Source organism: Varroa jacobsoni, unplaced genomic scaffold (genome assembly GCF_002532875.2).
Source record: "Varroa jacobsoni isolate VJ856 unplaced genomic scaffold, vjacob_1.0 contig00750, whole genome shotgun sequence".
NCBI lineage: Eukaryota > Metazoa > Arthropoda > Arachnida > Mesostigmata > Varroidae > Varroa > Varroa jacobsoni.
The window spans coordinates 4287-23817 of NW_019214518.1; the positions used below are offsets into that span (position 1 = coordinate 4287).

General features: G+C 41.9%; 1 protein-coding gene across 1 annotated transcript in view; it reads right to left on the bottom strand.

Annotated features, from left to right (window-relative positions):
- Window positions 1-4224: 4224 nt before the first annotated feature.
- The window catches only part of LOC111271537 (uncharacterized), a 29561-nt gene continuing 14254 nt past the window's right edge, over window positions 4225-19531 (bottom strand). Inside the window, exons 3-4 of the mRNA XM_022852413.2 lie at window positions 15737-15880; window positions 4225-15318 (exon numbers count right to left, since the gene is read on the bottom strand). Coding sequence (XP_022708148.1) covers window positions 14159-15318; window positions 15737-15880 — 1304 coding nt within the window. The 3' untranslated portion in view covers window positions 4225-14158. The remainder of the gene's footprint in view (window positions 15319-15736; window positions 15881-19531) is intronic.

Below are 19531 nucleotides of genomic sequence, written 5' to 3' on the forward strand. Positions count from 1 at the left end.
TTTTCTTTTTGTTCATGAAAAGGATCTGCCATTTGCCTTAGCACTGGTACAAATTGTTATCACAATCTAACAATCGGGATTATAAGAAATAAAAAAAAAATAAATTATTATTAGAATTGATTATTGCCGTGCCGCTTGTCGGGCTAACCACATTTAAGTTAGCAAAACTGACTTAGACTCACAGCTGGAACAGATCCTCAATACTGCATTTAATAAAAGTGGTTCTGAAGGCTCGGTCACTTAGAATGGTTAGAAAATAACAAAACCGGCAAATCGAACATAAAGAACAAAATTTCTTAGTAAAAAATTCCATTATAACTTGTCCTACGAAGTTGACATTTCGAAGCAATTGAAGATCTTGGTATCACTGGACAATGTTTGACGAAGATCAGGCATTGAATTGAGACTTGTTTATTGTTATTTAAAATTTTTTTGATGAAAAATATTTGCATCGATCGAACATAAAAAGACGCTTGTGTCAAGATCTCGAAAAGGGAAATAGGTACAACTTATATTACTGCTATAGTGGACAGGCATAGAGCTCATTCACTTATATCCTCACTTTTCATAAATCTCATCATTCTCTTAATCAATAGGAATAGCCAAGTAGGGAGTCGCTCGTGTCATGTGAATAGATTTTATGTGACCGGAATGTTGAGGCGCATTTTTTCCTAGAGTTATTATGAAATTAAATTGTAAAAAAAAATTAAATAAAAACATAATCTGTATAAATGGTTGGTGTGTTTTGTTTATGAGCAAGTTCAATCGGTCGTCTAAATTGTTTCCAAAGGTTATTTTACAGAATTTGTGTGTTCGAACAAATAATTGAACATCTACTTTCAGTTTTTCATTACTTTCAATCAAGTTTCTAATTCTGCGTACCTGTCTATTATGTTTTACCGCTAGTAACAAGATTATGTGATCAGCGTAGGCTTGAAATGCAGTTAGGTAGAAAGTTTAAAAGGTGAGCCTTTTTGTTATCCGAAAAAGCTGTCCTCCTAGTGTCTTTTCTATCTGTAGACAAAATATTCTTGTACAAGAAGTATATATATATATATGTATAAGCCGAAGGACCTTTTTCGGGTTGGTTAAGGATCCAAAAATGGTTTTCGTCTTTACTTCACTAGTCAGTTGACTATTGAAATGCTGACTGTAAACATAAAAAAAACTCTATGTGTCTATAGGGTAGTATGCTTATACGATAGGTCAGTAAGGATATTTGAAGTTCTATCATTCGACGACCTGTCTACTTGAGTAAGAACACTCGTGCATAGCGCCCGACAGCGTTGGTTCGCTTTATTACCTACTTATTTATCTAGTTACCACGTTAATATGGCTGATTTTAGTTTGTTAATTATGATAGGAATATTATCAATTATTTCACTGCTGTTTCTGGACGAAGAAAGAATTTCGGTCCGCATGATGGCGCACGTACTGTTTGTGCCATGGTATCAGAATTTAGTAACATTATGCCCTCCATGGCCCCCTGTCGTATAGTTTACGTCATTGAACCATACGGTGAATTAATGATCCTCAGTAAACACTATTAAACGTCCCGCGGTAAGTTTTAATCGGAGCCATACAATTCGAAGTAGATAACGATCCACATGGGATACGCTTGCGGTTACGGAATGAACATCGACGGCGGTTCTTGAACCAGGGAACCAATCAGGGACTACTTAACCAAGTTAAATTTAACTTGGCGACCAACATATGAACAGATCTTAATAGTTTATTACCTAAATAAAAATAGTTTCTTCTTTCTATTTTCATAAATGAAAAATAACTAGCCTTACGGTATGTGCACTACGCGTTTCGATTTACCTTCGGGGTCAAGTGGAGGCTTAAATATACCTTTGACACTATTGTACGTGCACCTTGACTCCTACAGTTTGCCGAACTCGCACTAACGAAAATTTCTGAAGCTGGACAAACTCATGTGATTTTTACCTTTAAAACGCCTTTTTTTAATTGCCCGCCTCTGCTTAACGCCATAATAAGCCTACCCTATGCACAAGGAAATTACACTGATTATGTTTAATATGTATTGTTATATATCATCAGGGGCTTGGGCCGCATGCATAACTAACGATTCGATATGCTGCGCTGCACATAGTTTGCTATTTGCTAAAATATACCTGAGGTTTGCCCTCCTGAACCAGGGTCGTCGATTTTTATATGATGGGTTTTGACCCATAGCCAGGAAACAGGTTCGCCATATGCGTCAGGTGCCTAAAGCGTTGCGGGACCGACAAACAGCGCGTCAAGACAACCGAAACGGACTGGTTATCTCATGCTGAGGGCTATGTATTGCAATTCACAATACAGGATTTTAAATAGTTATCATTTATAATCCTGCCAGTTACCATCTCTTCCGACGTACAGGTGCTGATAAACTGGTTCACAGAACAGGTAACCTATTTCAGGATTATAGGTGAAATTATCTCTCAGTCCATAAAAGTGGTCTTTTTTTTTCTTTATGAAGCAGTATAAATGTAGAGATTTGGTTTTGTATATTTTGCTCTATTTAAGCACTCCAGTGGCCTTTATAGATCTGAGAAAAAGATACTCAAGGTCAATTCAAAAGACCTTCTTAGTACATCAAAGCCGAACGTTCATAATTTTGTAGGAGTTGTTTGCAAACGAGAACTAAATACGTAAAGAAATATAAATCTCCTTCTAATTCGATGATTTGACCAAAAATGACCAACCTGCAATTCTCATTTAAGCTCAAATCAATACCACTCTTATATTATGCATAAACAGCAGCGTCTGATGCTCTGCATTATCAAGTTCATGACGAATATGTTTTTTCGTAACATAAACTAGAGCTGTTTGTAACAGTACATGTGGTAATTTAGAGTTGCCAAGAGCAGGAGATAAAGGGTTATATCGTTGGACTCCGGCTGATATCCCAGGCCTGGCGGATTATTTGCCATTTTTTCTTGTTAAAATAACGCTCGTTCCAGTTATATTGCAGCAGCCCCAATCATGACACGTTAAAATAAATTGAAAAGTTCCGTTACTATTTGATAAAATTGAGAAAAATCCAGATAGAGATTTTTCACCGGAAGATGCTTTAATACATATGAACTTGAAGCCTAAGGATCCTGTTAAGGTTCATTCATATATTTTCGTACCTCATCTAAGAACGATGTCTACGCAAGGTGAAAGCTCGTGACCAACGGCCGAGATGGCTGGATATATCTCATACATCAAATTCTAACATGTTTACGTTTTATAGATTGTATTGGTGTAATAGGGAAATCCATCACACCTAAATTCAATAACATCTACAGAAATGAAGAAACGCCCTGGCGCCATAGATATAACTCCAAAATATAATATAATTCGAATTACATTTACTCTAATGAAGTACAAACAATTCAAGTTCATTCCATTCAAACATCAAATGCGTCTTTTATTTTGTCTCTTCTTCAAGTTCTTGAACGTCATCACGTTCAAACTGATGCATATTAATAAGAACAGGATTAGTATAATGTGAAAAGTAGATTCTTCTTTGGGAAGGTGCAGGATCAAAATCATTAAATTTATACCATATAAAATAATGTATGTTGCTTGTCATGTATGTTCATATGATCCTTCTTTATATTGAACTTATATGGGTATTTGTCACAAATTTTTAAAGGTTCGTCGTAAAAGTAAAAGTTTATCCAACCATAAAAATCATCAATTACAACACTTCGTTCTTGTTTATAAATGTCCAACCCCTAAGCCACGATTTTTATAGTAAAGAGCTATCCTCTTGCACCTCTCCGGTTTCCCTGTTCCTGCGGATCCCTATATGACGATTAACTTGGCTTTGTGATCTCGCAGCTGAACAGGTGCCGCCAGAGCGTTAAGTTCCTTGAATCCATGCCAGTGTTTAACAAATCGACGGGCTACCAAGACGTATAATTTCACTACGGCCGCCTTTGGTAGCTGTTTCCGTTCTTAACCAAAAAGCAAAGGCAGTTGACAAATATTCACTCATTTTGTTTATTTCAAACCGCACGGTATTATTTTATAATACGTTCTATGGACGTGACTCACGTTCCAAAAAGCCAAATAGTAATAAATTATGAAATCTATTAAAAAAAAATTTGTAAACTCCTGCGTACTTTTTAAAATTAAAAAAATTAAATATATATATATATATATATATAAAGAAAGAAATATATGTCGTCTAGCAAGGTCTGACACGTAAATCAGTAGACAGTCGAGTTGCGGAGTTGTAAAATAATAGCGTTCTTTTATTCATCCTTTTTGTACTCCATTATAATAATAATAGCATAAATTATAAGTCTTATATTTACACAAAAGCTCACATATGTTTTTCCTTCCCACCCTCCTTTCTCCATAATCCCCATTTTTCTTATTTTTCTTTAGTTTGTTTTCTCTTATCTCGACCTTTTATATTTTATTTGATCTATCCGTATCTTTATTAATGTCGTCATCTTCGCATCACATTCGTTTCTCTCTGCTGCTTCGCTGCCTCAGCCGCTCGCAGCGACTGCCTGTTGCTTTCCTCGTTTCTACAACACGCAGTCGAGTCATTATTATCATTAATAGTATCAGTCGTTTCTATCATAATTTCATCATTATTACTGTCACCATCGTCATCGTCATCATCACCATTTCCTTCAACACACAGTTCGCTGTTACCGATATCTTTTGAAGCAATACCCATCTACACTGTAGTCCTTTTGCTTTTGCTCATTCTCGTCCCTCTGCGCCTTAGTATTAGCGGTTTACCGGAAGCACTAAACGACACTGTAGGCTTCTGTTCACTTTCGTTCAGTCTGATTCTCATTCCCTCACGTATAATCATCGTTATTATACGTGTTGTGTGTGTGCGTCTGTTTTTGTTAAGCACGTGTGTGTATGAAAGTAGTTGTAACGTCGTGTCAGTAGTTCGTGTTTTTCTTAGGGGCGGGGGTGGCGTGGTTGGGGAAAAAGAATCAACAGATCAATCGAATCCCGTTGTTATCCTGAATGGTCTGTTTCGTCCTTATTGTTCCGACTGCCATCGCTTGCTGTAGCTGTGTAACGAACAGCGATTGGCTTTGTAAATGGTCTATAGGTCTGCATTTAATCTGTTTCATTTGCTACTCTATTATTTTAAACTGTCTGTGACTGTTTGTAAGAAACGTCATACGTCCATAGGTATTAACGATATCATATCTATCGTCGCCTTTGGTCTCATCTGCATTGCTTGAGTGGCAATTGACATCTGCTCATGAACGTTTGCCGTATATACGTGTTTATAGCCTACTAGCAGTTACTAGCAGCCCGATCCCACATAACTGGTATGCCCTTCAGAATACAAACAACGCGTTGTCGGTAATGCATTTCCTTCTGTAGTCGTTCGGCCTCGACCGAACGTTTGCTTCCTCTAAGTCAGAACTGAGGCTTAAGACTTCTAGCGCTGTGCGAGCTAGGTTTGTTTGCCCTGCCAGTGCCCTCACAAAATGTGGTAGTTCTTCAGGAGAGATCGAGTTTTATCTTCCCAGTAGCATGTAACGTCTCTACGAATGATCGATAGCTGATTGACACAGATTATTGACCGCTATTTTCCTTCCGCTTAAAGTAGTACTCACTCCATTGTCAGTGCTTCAGTCCATTTCGCCTCTACTCAAATTGTTGGCTTTCTTTTTTACAAAAGCTGTATGCGTGCAGGGCTATAAGGTATATTTATATGTATGAGCCGTACTATAATAAGGTGTGCTCTGTCGTGCTTCTATAACTTCGCATTTTAAAAAAGCTTTACTGCATAACTCATTTCTAACCTTAGGCCTTTGTGAGCTCGTTCAGGATTCAACGCGCAGAGATAGATTTTTGACAGTCACGGAGTCTTAGACCGCCAAGACCGTCGTTCTTTTCGTCGAAGAATTGTTCTGCAAATATTTTTTCCGCGTTTTTCTCTAACGATACTACACTTCGTGAACGAACGCTCAGCGCTGTAGTTCCTGATCGCGTCACATCATCATGCCCGAAATGATTTTCCCTGTAGTTATCTATATAACCGTATACTGTAAAATGTTGGACTTTTGCGTTCGATGGCTATAGGAACAGGTTCGAAGTGTGCAAATAAAAAAAAATTTCGATTCATCCAACGAACGTTATTCGACGTCTGCTGCAGCGGCCCGTTTATGTGATTATCGTAATTAAGGATTGTTTGTTGATGTTCAGCCCTCCACGACCTCCCTTATGCCTATCACAATGCAGCAGTCGGTTTTGATGCCCTGGCTTAGGTGTATGTATGCGTCTGTGATAACGAGTTTCTACGAAAAATCTATGGCGTGTTCGAATGTGATTATTTTTAAATTTTTATTCAATTTACATTGATTATATTTTAAAATCTCTTCCATTTTGTATAAGTTCATATTCGATCCGATCCATCACCTCGAGTTTCGTAGCGGCTCATAAGAACATTGTTACAAAAAAGGTTCTAGTTCACATAAGGTAATGGATGAGATTATCACTGAGCTCTATGTATTCATCCGACGAAACAATAATTAACGAAGTTATTTCTGGACTCGCTGAGTCATGTGGATAGTCGAGTGTACAGTCGGTCATCCCACGCCATTGCATCTTCCTCTAGAACATCTTGTTTTAAAAATGGCCTCTGAAACATGGCAACGTTCTGAAGATTTCGCTGATCAAATTTATTTCGTACTCTAATAACTACTTGTACTTTTAATGTTACGTGTCCATCTTCAAAGTTCCCACCGTGAATTTGTCAAATCAGCATAGCTAAATTTCTGAACGACTCTGGTTCCCTCTGTGATAGAGAATCGCTATTCCCGTTGATTTGTTCAATGATCAACTCTTTTTCTATCTACAGTGTACTTCCGTGTATTATTTGTCCTTCTATTTCCCACAAGCGCCGATAGTATAGATCTATCAACACCACACCAGACGTTTCTATATATTCCACTTCGATGTAATTGTTCCGATAGAGCGCAGGAACGTCAAGGGCGACCGTCGTTTAATTACAGCGATCGCATTTTTCCACAATTGGCATTGTAGTCTGTCTTTGACTATGATATTTTTGCTTCTTAACCTTATATAGTGATCCCGCAGTGTCAAAAACGCACACTTGAGCATATTTAAGTGCTATGAGGTCCATATAAAGCATTAGGTGATTAAAATTTTAAAAAAAAATGTAAGAGAATAGTCAAAACCTGCTAGGTTTTGTGTGAAGTTACAGGAACGCATGTGAAGGCAATCGCCCGCTTTGAAGGTACAAGCAACCCACAGGTGAGGACCATATTCAGGGGATCTCAAAAGGGAAAACTGACGAATCAAAAGTCCCTTAATTGCGGCAAAATGCGGGCCAAGACGTAAATAGTGCGTGGACTCAAAGTTCGGCGTGAATAGAACTCCAGTTACCTGTGAAAACAACTACAATGACTGAAACCAGCATTCATATAGGCGTGTTTAGCCGTTAGCCTGAGACCACAGCCGCGTAACTGTTCAGGGACACCGTTATGTTTCTTCGAGGCTAGCTTTCAGCATGCCAATGTGAGCAACAATAGAAAACAATAAACTCGTTCCTATTAACAATTCCATTTTGAGACACACAACAGTAGTACCCATAATCTGCAAATGGTTTAATTCTGCCTCGTTATAAAAACGAGCTTCATAATGTCTATACACACGAACTGACCTACATCCTGATATCGACTTAAGGTCACGACATGCTGGAACAGCCAGCCTGCCAAACGAGCATGAGACGGCTGCGTGGCCGCCACACGCCTCAGAGCCGTCGAAGCGTAGAAATTTAGCTTTAACAAGTTCGATTTTCGTTTCGTTTCGTTCCGAATCCTCATTGGCATTATCCTATACAAACCAAACATTATTTGTTCTCGTTCATTACTGCCATTATATATAAACTACAAAGGAACAATTAAGGGATCCAATAGCAGAGCGGCTGAAACTGAAGACTGTGTTCGAGCCGAAACCGCCCTACGTGACAACGGTATAAGTGTCAAGAACAGACTGTTGTAATGCAGGGAGTATTGACAGTGGACAATGCCAAGCTAAGCACGAAGGTTCATCCCACACGTCCCAAGATACAACATACAGTACGACGTTAGAAGGCAGTCTGATAACAACAACAACAATTCCAATGAACGAAGACACATGAATGGCAGTGCAAAAGCTCAGCGAAGCGCTTATAAGAGGAAAAAAAAAAGGAATGAGCTAATTTCGGCAAATAGCCGGATGGTATCACCACCCGTTAGCCTAATAATCCGGAAGTCTTGAGGTCCTCAATGGTCCCGACAAACCTGACAATTTAGCGGGAGCGATCGGGATGAACGCCACCATCTAATTGAAAAGCGAACCGCATCAACCCCTACAGGTGCGACAAAAAGAGGAAGACAGTAATTAAGTCACCTTGGCAATCATTATGCTATAGTTAAAATGTAAAGCGGCAGCTCAATGCTTTACCAACGTGCGCTTAAAATACTTCGATGTGTCTAGAAAGTCGGAGCCGAAATAATCAAGAGGGTACAGACTATCGTCATTTAAGACCACTAGTACCTTGCGCCTTCAAGTGTTACGTCCGAAAAAGTTAAACTTGAACCAGAGACGAGCCTGCTGCGTGCGCACGGCTCGACGTGTAACTATGCAGCATGACGTGTGATCTGCCTGTATTGTTGCGTGCTGGAACCAAAGCTCTTTAAGTGCTTCGGTCGGCGACGATGGGTCTGGTTTGTTTTGAAGTTGATCGCAGTAGTACATTTTTTGAAGCATCGTTTAGAACAACGGGTTGTCGTCGTGTGGTGAAAATGGAACATGAATTACGCTGATGAATGCACGACAGCGTCTTTACAAGTTCGTCCACTCGGCAATCGTCAGGTACGTTGCAAAGTGTTTCGCAGCTCTTGCCGCATCAGTTCAGCGTGACGACGACGACGACGACGATGATATCTTTGGTGGAACGACGTTGTCAACTATTGGGTACATAATCTGACGAGACCACATAGCAGAAACCCTGCTTGAATCCACCTTTAGGCAGATCCAGCACAACAATGAGCGTGCTACTGTGACGCGATTCCACTCTAACCTCTTGGAATGTAGGATTCGGGATTATCTGTGAGCGCAACAAGTGCAAGCCAACGATGCTCGCCCACACGTTAACAATATGGCCGCAAGTAATGTCCCTTGCAGCCGATGTGCTGTGCGTAAAAATCGCCTACGGTGATTGACGTGTTCAGTACGAAATAGTTCATTGTCTTTAGTGGCAAATGGCAACTATACACTCCAGCTAATGTTTGTTGCATGTTGCCCACGTTTGTGCTTGTGTCCATTGTGAATATTACTGTCTGCTTTTATGGGTTGCTGCTGCTGCTGCTGCTAACCTAAAAGATTGAAGCAAAGCAAAAAAGAACTAGATTGAAAAGAACTCATTATGTACTTCTATGTGACAAAGATACTCGTTAGGGGAAATGCGTCTGGGCACGGTATCGCATAGCGGTCCGTTTATGCAGTTAGGACAAGAGCGAAAAGCCGACATGTGAACTAGTTCCGCTTGCCACACTCACTAATAATACTCACGTACACGTCCTTGAAAAGCGTCCACAACTGACGCAAGACGGCACAAAACGCTAGTTATTTACCTGATCAATACATTCGGTTTTTTGAATACAGGCCGTAAAGTCTGCACAATGAAAGCTCATCTCTGCAACAGATTTCAGTTGTAGGGTCGTTCGCTGTCAGTAGTGTATAACCACACGTTTCACAATTCCCGAAAGCTTAATCGTGAGTTTGACTAACGGTAGTATTTTCCGCGAACGAAAAACACGAGCCCCCGTCATGCCTATTTGGCATGACGGGGGCATCTGGGCAACATCACGTATCGAAAACACCGAGCCATCTAGCGCGCGATAGCTACATATCATATGACAACGACATTGTCGGTATATAAACTATCTAGTTTAGTCGATCTGTATGTTGCGAAGGTGTGGTCATCGAAATTTCCCCCAGTCAACTACGCGTTACTTTTGTTATGGTTACGATAGGGCGAAAGTCCGTTTTCTTCAACTTTGATGCCTAAATGAGAAACAGCAACAACTAATTTGACCGGTGATAGAACGGAAAAAATCAACGTTCTAGAGCTTTTGTTACGCACTGTCATGGCATCACCATAATACGCTTGCAATATAATAATCTACTCAGGGATAGATGCAATTGAAAGCTGTACTGACAAATCGTCTACTAGCTCAAGTACTACTTGTTACTAAATGTTATCGATCTGGCAATTGAGAAATCGTGAACATCGAGACACTGAATGAATAACGGCTACATAGACAGAAACAAATAGTGACCATGTTAAGTACCCTCCTGATAGCACCTGCTGTGACCTGTTTCTCTTACGTCGTGCCGCTGATTCCGTTAGTTCTACGACCTTTATGCACAGCACCGTCGTAGTATTACATGCTGTATATCTCATTTTTCGGAGTCGGCACGAACTTTTTTATAAAACTGTATATTATTAATCTACGAGGTGTTTTTGACCGCTAACTGACGCTGCCAACACTCGTCTCATCTCTAGTTCTTGCAAGCCTTATTAACTATTGTATGTATATATATATATATATATATATATGTAAATTCTGCTCGCGAGGCCTGAAATCGTGTATCTTTTTCTTCCTTGTCAAAAAGTAAGTAGTGCACGTAAATTAGATGGCATTCAGCTGACAGTCAAATACATGTACTTCAACAATAGATCGACCTGTAAATAACTATTGAAAAAAAACAATCCAGTGACACTTGAAGATGATTTTTCTCAATCATTTCATCATCATTATAATTGTCCGTACCGTATTTACAAATTACCGGGAAGCTACCTGGTAGCCAACTATTGGGCATGGGACTTGACATACATGATTATTCCATATTTATATAAGCCACGAATATCCGATCGTAATTGTCCAGTAAGGTCTATGTCAATGTCCGAGGTGTGTCTGTGTGTGTCTTAAGACAGCAACGCGTGACCGAAAACGTGACGCACGTTTATCCCGGACGGACAGAAAGCAGCACGGGAAGGCAGCAGTCATCTACTCCACTGCCTTTTCGCAGGGGTAGTCTGCTCACCCTAAGTAGAATCAGAAAGCTGCGCAGTGAAAGATTAACATTAGCCGTACTAGCGACAACGATAGCGTAACGCTATAGACGACGGCCGCGGCGGCAGATAAGGCAAAGTCAGAACAGCGGAAATTTGTAGGTAGCTAACTAGTTGATGATAGTAGCGAGGCTAATAGTAATATTTGAGTTGTACGAGAACTTCCATAAGCAAACTTCACGAAGCAAATCCCTCAAAAGCGAATCCTCAGAATTTTAATAGACTCAATCTTGATTAATGCGCATTATAGCAGCAATAACAACCACACGAAAAGACTACGAGGAAGTAATTAAAAGGAAATGTAAAGCATTGAAGAATAGGTTCAACCACGTATACGCACACTCGTTGGACATTAAAGAATGATGTCGATGCTTCACCAGCAGGACAGCTACTGCTATGGCAGGTACGTATCGGCCTGCTGACCATCGGGCCACCCACCATGGACGATGTCAACCGCCCACACAGATACTATTTCGTTTTTTTTCCTCTACGGAAGTAGAAATTAGTAACATTGCACAACCGATAGAAACAACGAAAAAATATATCATACAGGGATAGACATGCGACCCTTCTACAAACAACATACATCATGATGGTAAGTAATTACTGTAAGTATGATAGTAAGTAATCTTTACTGCTGAAATCAACAAACAAGAACGGCCATAAAGTAGTTTCAGTTCCTATCAGCATGGGCGTGCGTTGCCAGTTTGAACTTCTATCTATGACTACGGCTACAGCAAGCCATGTTAAATCAGTCCCTTAGTCTTACGGTGTTTTCAACTGTGGTCGAAATCAAACTGATTGCAAAGCGAAGTAGCACATCTGAGGAGCAACGAAGCGCCAGCAAGAACCAGAAAAGCATGAAAGTAATGCCTCGAAACAAAAGCCAATCCTTGCAAATACATCGAATGTATATCACGCTCTTATCCATGTCCAGTATTCGTAAGTCACTTCTTCACAAAATGAATCCCCCCTACATATATTACTACATACGTCTTTTCTATAAGGATTCTCAGTAAGCTGTTTGAAAATGGACAAAGGAACTAGTAGCAGTTGCACACTTGCTTATCGTTTGCTCCACAATAGTGAACCGGCACAAACAATGTAGTTCGAATAGGGGGATTGGAGATCGACGACTGGCAACAAGGGGGAGTTACTAATCAAACAAATCATTATTACTACGTCACTCAGTTTTGCCTTCTGTCCCTGACTATCTGTCTTCTGCTGCACCTAATTCTTGTGGCTCCTCTTGATCGAATCCTGCAACAGGTATATATCAAGTTCTCGTAGGTTCTTTTCCTTTCTTGTGTTTATGTGTTTGTATGGGTGGCACACAAATGTCACGTTTTCTAAAGGACTGCGTAATCACCTGACGTTTCTATTAAAATAATTATTGATTTAAGTTTTTGTTTTAACACTCTTCGATAATTCGGCAACGGGCAGCACTTGGAGCCACTTTGATGTGACACAGTGGCTATGGAGCAAAGAGGAACTGCATCAATAACGGAATCCTCGAACGATTTCACTGATGAGAAACCAAGATCCCCCGAGATAACAAAAAACCAGTTTCAACCATTGACTGGAAGACACGGGAGGAAAGAGGAACATCTCGTGGTGCAATTATTTGTTCCTCTTTTACTATACTTCCTCTATAAACCAAATCCATATTTTAGAAACTAATTTCACCTATGTTTGACTCAACCGCTGGTTCTTCGCTATAATTGCTTTGTGCGTTACCTGTCGACGTAGTATCCTTCTGATGGTAATTCCTATTTCCTCTAAACGCTTTCGTCTATGTTCAAAAACCGGCCGCTTCGTTGTCGAATCGGCATCTTCAAGTTATCTCCTTCTTTTTCCGATTTTTAATGATCGGCATATACTTCCAGATGTTCCACAATATTCTTTTAAACTCTGTTTTTCATCTATATTTTTCGTCACCTTCATTCGTTTACCTTCTAAGCGCCTTAAACAAATATGGCGAATCACAGGTTCAACGTGTAATTCACACCTGTTTCCCGATTAGCGGTCCATATTTCTCTGCCGCGTTTTCTTTCTTTATCTGTCTGTTTTAGTGTCGTTTTCGCAATTAGTTCTTGCTGTTCCTTCACTTACGATTCGAGTCTACATACCTCAATCGTCCAATCACTGCCATTGTTCTCCATATCTGTATCATATATCAGTCACATGCATCATATTGCGTCCAACAGCCCACTGATATCTACCTTATCACCACCAATGATCATTAGCATCATCAACGACAATTGCTATCAACACCCATTGTCGTCACGATCCATAGTATTAATTAATATTAGTTAACTTAGTCCGGTCTTAATCACAAGCCGATCCAAGCAACAACCTTACTGCTTCCGCATTATCATCATCAGCATCATCATCATCGCCACGCAAAAAGGCGATGCGCGTCCTTTATCAGGTATATAACATCGTGAAAACATTGTCTCTTGTCCTGTCTTCCGCATGTGTCATCCATGTATTACACGTGTGTCACTTGCTCCAACTCGAGCTACTCCTCGTCTAGGTACCTCAAGTCCCTATTGTTGTTGTTGTTGTTGTCGTCATCGTCATCGTCGTCTTCCTTATGATGTAGTTTATCGTAGTTATGTATTACTGTTATCACTAACTACTATTATGTTTGTATGTGGAAAATCGTTTTCTCCTGTTTCGCCATTCACTAGTTTCTCCGCTTTCCCCGCGTCCCTTCCCCCCTCTCTCTCTCTCTCTCGCTCCCCCCGCGCGCTCTCTCTCTCTCTCTCACTCACTCACTCGTTCTCTATCTCTCTCGCACTCGCACTCTCGCTCTTTTTCTCTGGGTCCTTCTTTCGCTGTATCTGCTTTTTTCTCACATTATTGTTAGCAACGACCTCATCAATTACCCACATTAGACGTCGATAATGGCTCGGTCTTCACTATCACCGTCATTCCATATGTCTCACGCTTTGTATGTGTTTGAAAGTATTAGTGTTTTTTTGTGATTTTTACTTTTTGAGATCTATTATATTTTGGCCATCACAACATGCTATTGGCTTTGTGTGTGGTCCGTTCGCTGGTGCCTTTAGCTGCAGTGTTGCTAATCGATACGGCCGTGGCACCGGAAACAATTCTAGTTGTTGGAACAGCAGCGATCCTGACGCCAGACGCTTCCTTTCGATCTCGTTCGGGGTAACCGTCACTCCGCTGCCGAAATTGGTTTTCCTGGTGAAGCGGCGCCTGTTGTTGTTGTTGTTGCTGCTGCCACTGCTGCTGTTGCAATAGCTCGACGTCACAATTTTCAACAGATCCAACGTCACTATCTTCTGGTGTCACGTCCTCGGTGTGTCCCGCCAAAGACCGTTGTCGCACTGAAGACACTGACGTTGGTGAACAATTCTCGACAGCTACGACAAAACCGTCCTGTCGGCCTGACTCCGCCACTGCCTCGGCACAACAGTCAGGCGTCGGCCGGTCCTGAGAGAGCAGAAGTTTCTGCGGAGACACTGCATTCTGCTGCGGCTGCTGCTGTATGATATCCTCGCGAACGAAATGTTCCCGTCGGGTGGAAATCGGCAATGCGGTAAGCGATAGAGATGTTAAAGTCTCATCAGTGTTGTTATTGTTGTTGTCGTCGTCGTCGCCATTGCTGCTACCTACAGCATCAACAACAAATGTAACGAGCTCGGCACGGTCCGCCGGAAGAACCGCCTTGTCAATATCTGCTCGTTGCTGACATTCACGGCCGCCAGATATTTCATTCGCTTCACAGCAAGCCTCGTCCTGATCGCTGCCCTCCGGCGAGGCTGGCATAATGGCCTCATTTAGGCTGAGAGGATCAGGATCAATACGACAGTTATTGTTCCGGTTACTGTTATTGCTCGTGTGGTCGATCGTCTGGGGAATTAAAACCTCCGTGTTAACAGAGTCTACAGTAACGTTGCTAATCATAGCGTGCCGTTGTCGCTGCTGTTTGTCTTGGCTGTTTTCGGTTGTTTTTGCTGTTGCTGCTGTCGTCGGTGTGGTCGTCTGCATAAAACTAAGGAATGGAGGTGTTGTTACAGTTGGACTCCTACGTAAATGACCCACGAACGCGTGAAGTGCAGGATGATGTAAGGCTTCACTGACACTCATCCTCCGCTCAGGATTTAACAGTAGTAGATGAGAAAGCAGACACCTCAAATCTTTGGCGAGATCGTCTGCAAAGAAACATCGCGTAAGGGTTACACTCGCTGCATGCGTACGCAAGAACACATTGATACGTTTGGCCGAATCCGCGGTTACTGGAGAAATCAGCCATTCGTTTCACTTCGCTGGAGTACTATGATAATATATGTAATATTAAAATAGAAACCAAACTTAGACCGTTACGCGTTTGCCTATTGTCGATTACCCTTGGATTAGACAGACAGTTTAACTGATTTAATTGAGCTTTCCAAAACCAGACAAAGGATTTTATATACAACGTATCCTGAATTTCTACGCAAGAACGAAAATTCCGTAGCCAAAGCCTTTTTGACCATTTGACTTGTGTGGTACCAAATGGAAGCTCCTAAGTCGGATCTGTATTATCACCGTGGTCATTAATATCAACGCTCGCCTATCGTGGGTACTTACTGGGTATCTCAAGAACAAGCCGATTGGTCATTTGTATCCAGTCCTCAGCCGTTGTTGAACGTCCAACATTTATACGGAAGGGTCTCTTCCCAGTAGCCATAACTAATCCGCAGATGCCCACGCTATAGGCATCGGCATGAAACACTGAAATAGCAGCAGATGTAAGTAAAATACGCAAAGCATGTTAGTCACTAGTTATTTTGTCAATTGCTGCTATCGGTGAATCGAAATCAATAAAAATTCAACCTATAAAACAGGAAAATATATTATATATATAAATGAATATAAGTTTAGTATTATTGTCGCGGCTGAGCAAAGGCAGTGGCAAACCTACTCATCTAAGTTCCCGAGATATTATTCGCTGGAGCATGTTTTCTGGTCTATACCACTGCTAGTATTTTATTACCGTTACTACACGTGTAGGTATTATGGGTAGAATATACACAATAGTCCGACAGTTGGTTTAGAGAACGAGTTTGGTTCTCGTTCGAATTACTTTTTCTGTTTTTACGTGTGTGTGTGTGTGTGAATGTATGTAAGCGTGAGAGATCAAAGCACGCCTGTAACGCGAACAAAGCAGAAAATTTGAGATCACACACCTCCGTCTATCTCTACTCGGGTTTCAGGTATTTGTACCTGTATACGTTATAATATAAAATTCTTGACAAAACGACAACCAAATTGTGAACTTCTTTCTTCGTGAAATGATCGTCCGCTCGCATTATTGTCGTTTAGGTAACTCGGTACGATTTTATTATTAAAAACTATTCCAGCTACTAACAATGGTGGATTTGAAACAGTTACAGCATATAATCATTCACCCATATGCAGACACCTGTTCACTACGTAGCTGCTTAGCTTCATAGGTTCTGAATGCTGCTCAATGAACGATCCAGTCAACGGAATTAAAACGTGGACGGAGGTCAGTCTAACCCGATGAAAACGTTAAAGATAAGCGCCACAAAGACAATTCAAACCAAAACTGGTTACCACTACATAACAATGATGAGTACTTGGTTGAAGTAACTTCTACAAATGGCCATTATCACAGTCAACCAAATGGAACCGTCCTACCACATCATAACTTACAACCATCCACTAAAGGCATGACCTGTCGTGACTGCGCTTCGAGCAAAGATAATCATATTATCATGAGCTTGGATAGATGCAGTTAGCATCATTATAATTGCAAAAGAGGCTAGCATTGTTACCAGCCATCGCTGGCCATGCAACGATAATATGATAGTCTACGAGGAGGAAAATGCTTACAAATCATTGTTGCATGACCCAATTTTTAAAGTGACAATGTGTGCAGCTACAGCTATCCCTTGACATAACATACGTCCAGGTATTACTGGTGCTGGCAGTGCATAGTTAGTACACGGTACGCGAGCGGAACGTTGTCAGTTGCCGGCCGGCCGACTAACTAATCATCAAGCACTTTTGGCAGTCAATGGCAGCAGCAGCATCGTCATCGCTTGTCGTTTTTGTTGCTGCTATTATTGTTGTCGTCGTCATCGCCGTCGCTAGCCACCCTATTCACTTTACTTCGTCTAGCTGGCTAACTGACTCTGGCTAGCTGCTATTTTCCGTGCGTATACCACCCTCCTGTTTGCCCTCGTCGTCTGGTCGACACTCATCTGCTACTGCCATCATTTGTTGCAGCCACCTTGTCAGCCTCTAGTGGTTTGTAGTTATAGCAGCACCGTTTGCCGATGAGTCGAAAAACAATAGTGGCTGCCTACTATCGGCCGTTTTGACTCGTTCGATATTTCTGCACTCACTCAACGCATATATTCTGTTTTACCTATATACTACAACCACTATGCTACCCTCTACTCCTCGCAGCTAACTTTCCACCCCTTCGGCCCTCGCTCGCTCTCTCCCTCCCTCCCTCCCTCCCTCCCTCCCTTCCTTCCTTCCTTCCTTCCTTCCTTCCTTCCTTCCGCATCAGCGACAGCAGGGTTAGATCTGTCTTCTTCTGCTGGACGGCCGGCCTACCTACCACGACTGCCTCTGTTGCCGTCTGTTGTTGTTGTTCGTGTTGTCGTCACGGGCTCGGATAGTCACTTATGGATAGCAGTTGCTGTGGCTGGTGCTATTACCACCGCGCCCGCGCGCCTCGCTGTCTGCTGAGGACACGGCTGGCTGCTGACGATCGATGAGTGCGTGGTCGTCTCTTTCTCTCTCCCTGCTGACGGTAACTGCTCTCAGCTGCCGAGGCGCCGCCGCTGTTATTGTTCTGTTGTGCCAGAGGCGCAGTGAGACACTGCCGCACGTCATCTGGACCTAACAAAGAAATAAAGACTGCCTCGTTCTGACCTAATGGCGATAGTAGGCTGGCATGCAACATCTTATCATCTTTAGCAGCGTTATAATCAACGTTAACATCAAAATCATTAACACTGTCGCATAGAACGGGGCTGCGGGCGGCTACAGCCGTTGTCATCCCGAGGCTCATCCTCCAACAAATGCCCATGGAAAATAGAAAGGTTGAATCTATTAACCAATCTTGCCAAGAAACAACTGGATCCAATTAAACTCTGCTGAATTTGTGGACCGTTTGGCTTATGGTACCCATTTCACATCCATACCCTATTATAATATCACCTGTTGGAAACGAGAGCTTGAGCACTACGCAAGATGGTTCTATAATGATAAAGGATAAAGAAATCGTTCCGTCAGCCGTTGTTTCGCCCAAGCAGACGCGCACAAAAAACGGCCACGTTACATAACGATCGTGAGCGTACCTGTATATGTAGTACAAATATATACATATATACGGAGACGAACTTTGCGGCTTCTTCTGCAGGCCTGCACCCTGTGTGTCGTTGCCCTCTGTGGCTGCGGTTTGCATCTTGTACCCTTTTCTATATGTTCGTATACGTGGACATGAACCGGCAGGGATACCGAACGATGTGGTAGCAGCAGCAGCTCCACCATCACACGGTGGCGCTAAGGATGACGATGACATCGTCGCCCTCTTCTTTCACTCTCAATATACATATGTATATATAGGGTGAACATGCGTCAGCAGCAGTGTATGTCGCCGATCAAATCGATTATCAACTGCCTGTAGCTCGCGCGCGCCGGAAGAGACAGTAAGAGTGAGGGAAGTAGGGAAGAGGCAAGGGATGGCCTATACCGTATTTTTGATGCGAAGAAGCAGTCGAAAAAGCGGTGCGACAACCATAACGCAGATCTGCGCTACTAGAATATTCAAAATTTTGCGCCCGGTACAGGTGTTAAGCATAACTTCAAACGGCTCTGTTTACCTTCACTGCTGCTGCTACCGCTGTTGCTGCTGCTAAAACGTACAGTACAACTATCCCCATAAGATTACGTCTGTTACAACTAGAAGGCAAGCCCCGCTGCTAGAACAATGGCAACGACAGTTTTAGCTCATGGCAGGCTGTCGGTTATTCGGTTGATCTTGGATTCTGTTTGCCTTGTTTCCCTTTGAACCTTTTATCCTGCCACTAACCTTTTTATTTGTATTTTAAGTTGAAATTAAAACTTATCTTCACGAGTTCGTTCTGTATCACTGCTCGTGCTAATGCAACTAGTGAAATATGATGCTAATGGCTGTGCGTACCACTACCGCCATTGAAGCTACTGGGTGAGTGAGGTACCAACGCAGCAACCTATACATTGGCTGAATGGCTAGCAGGAAATCGGCACATCACCACCGTGAGTCGGAATCTCGAAGTTATCGAAGCCACAGCGGCCTCGACGGAAGGCAACCGCCGCTGCTGCTGATGTCGCCGTTGTCGACTGCCCTCCCCTGATTCGACG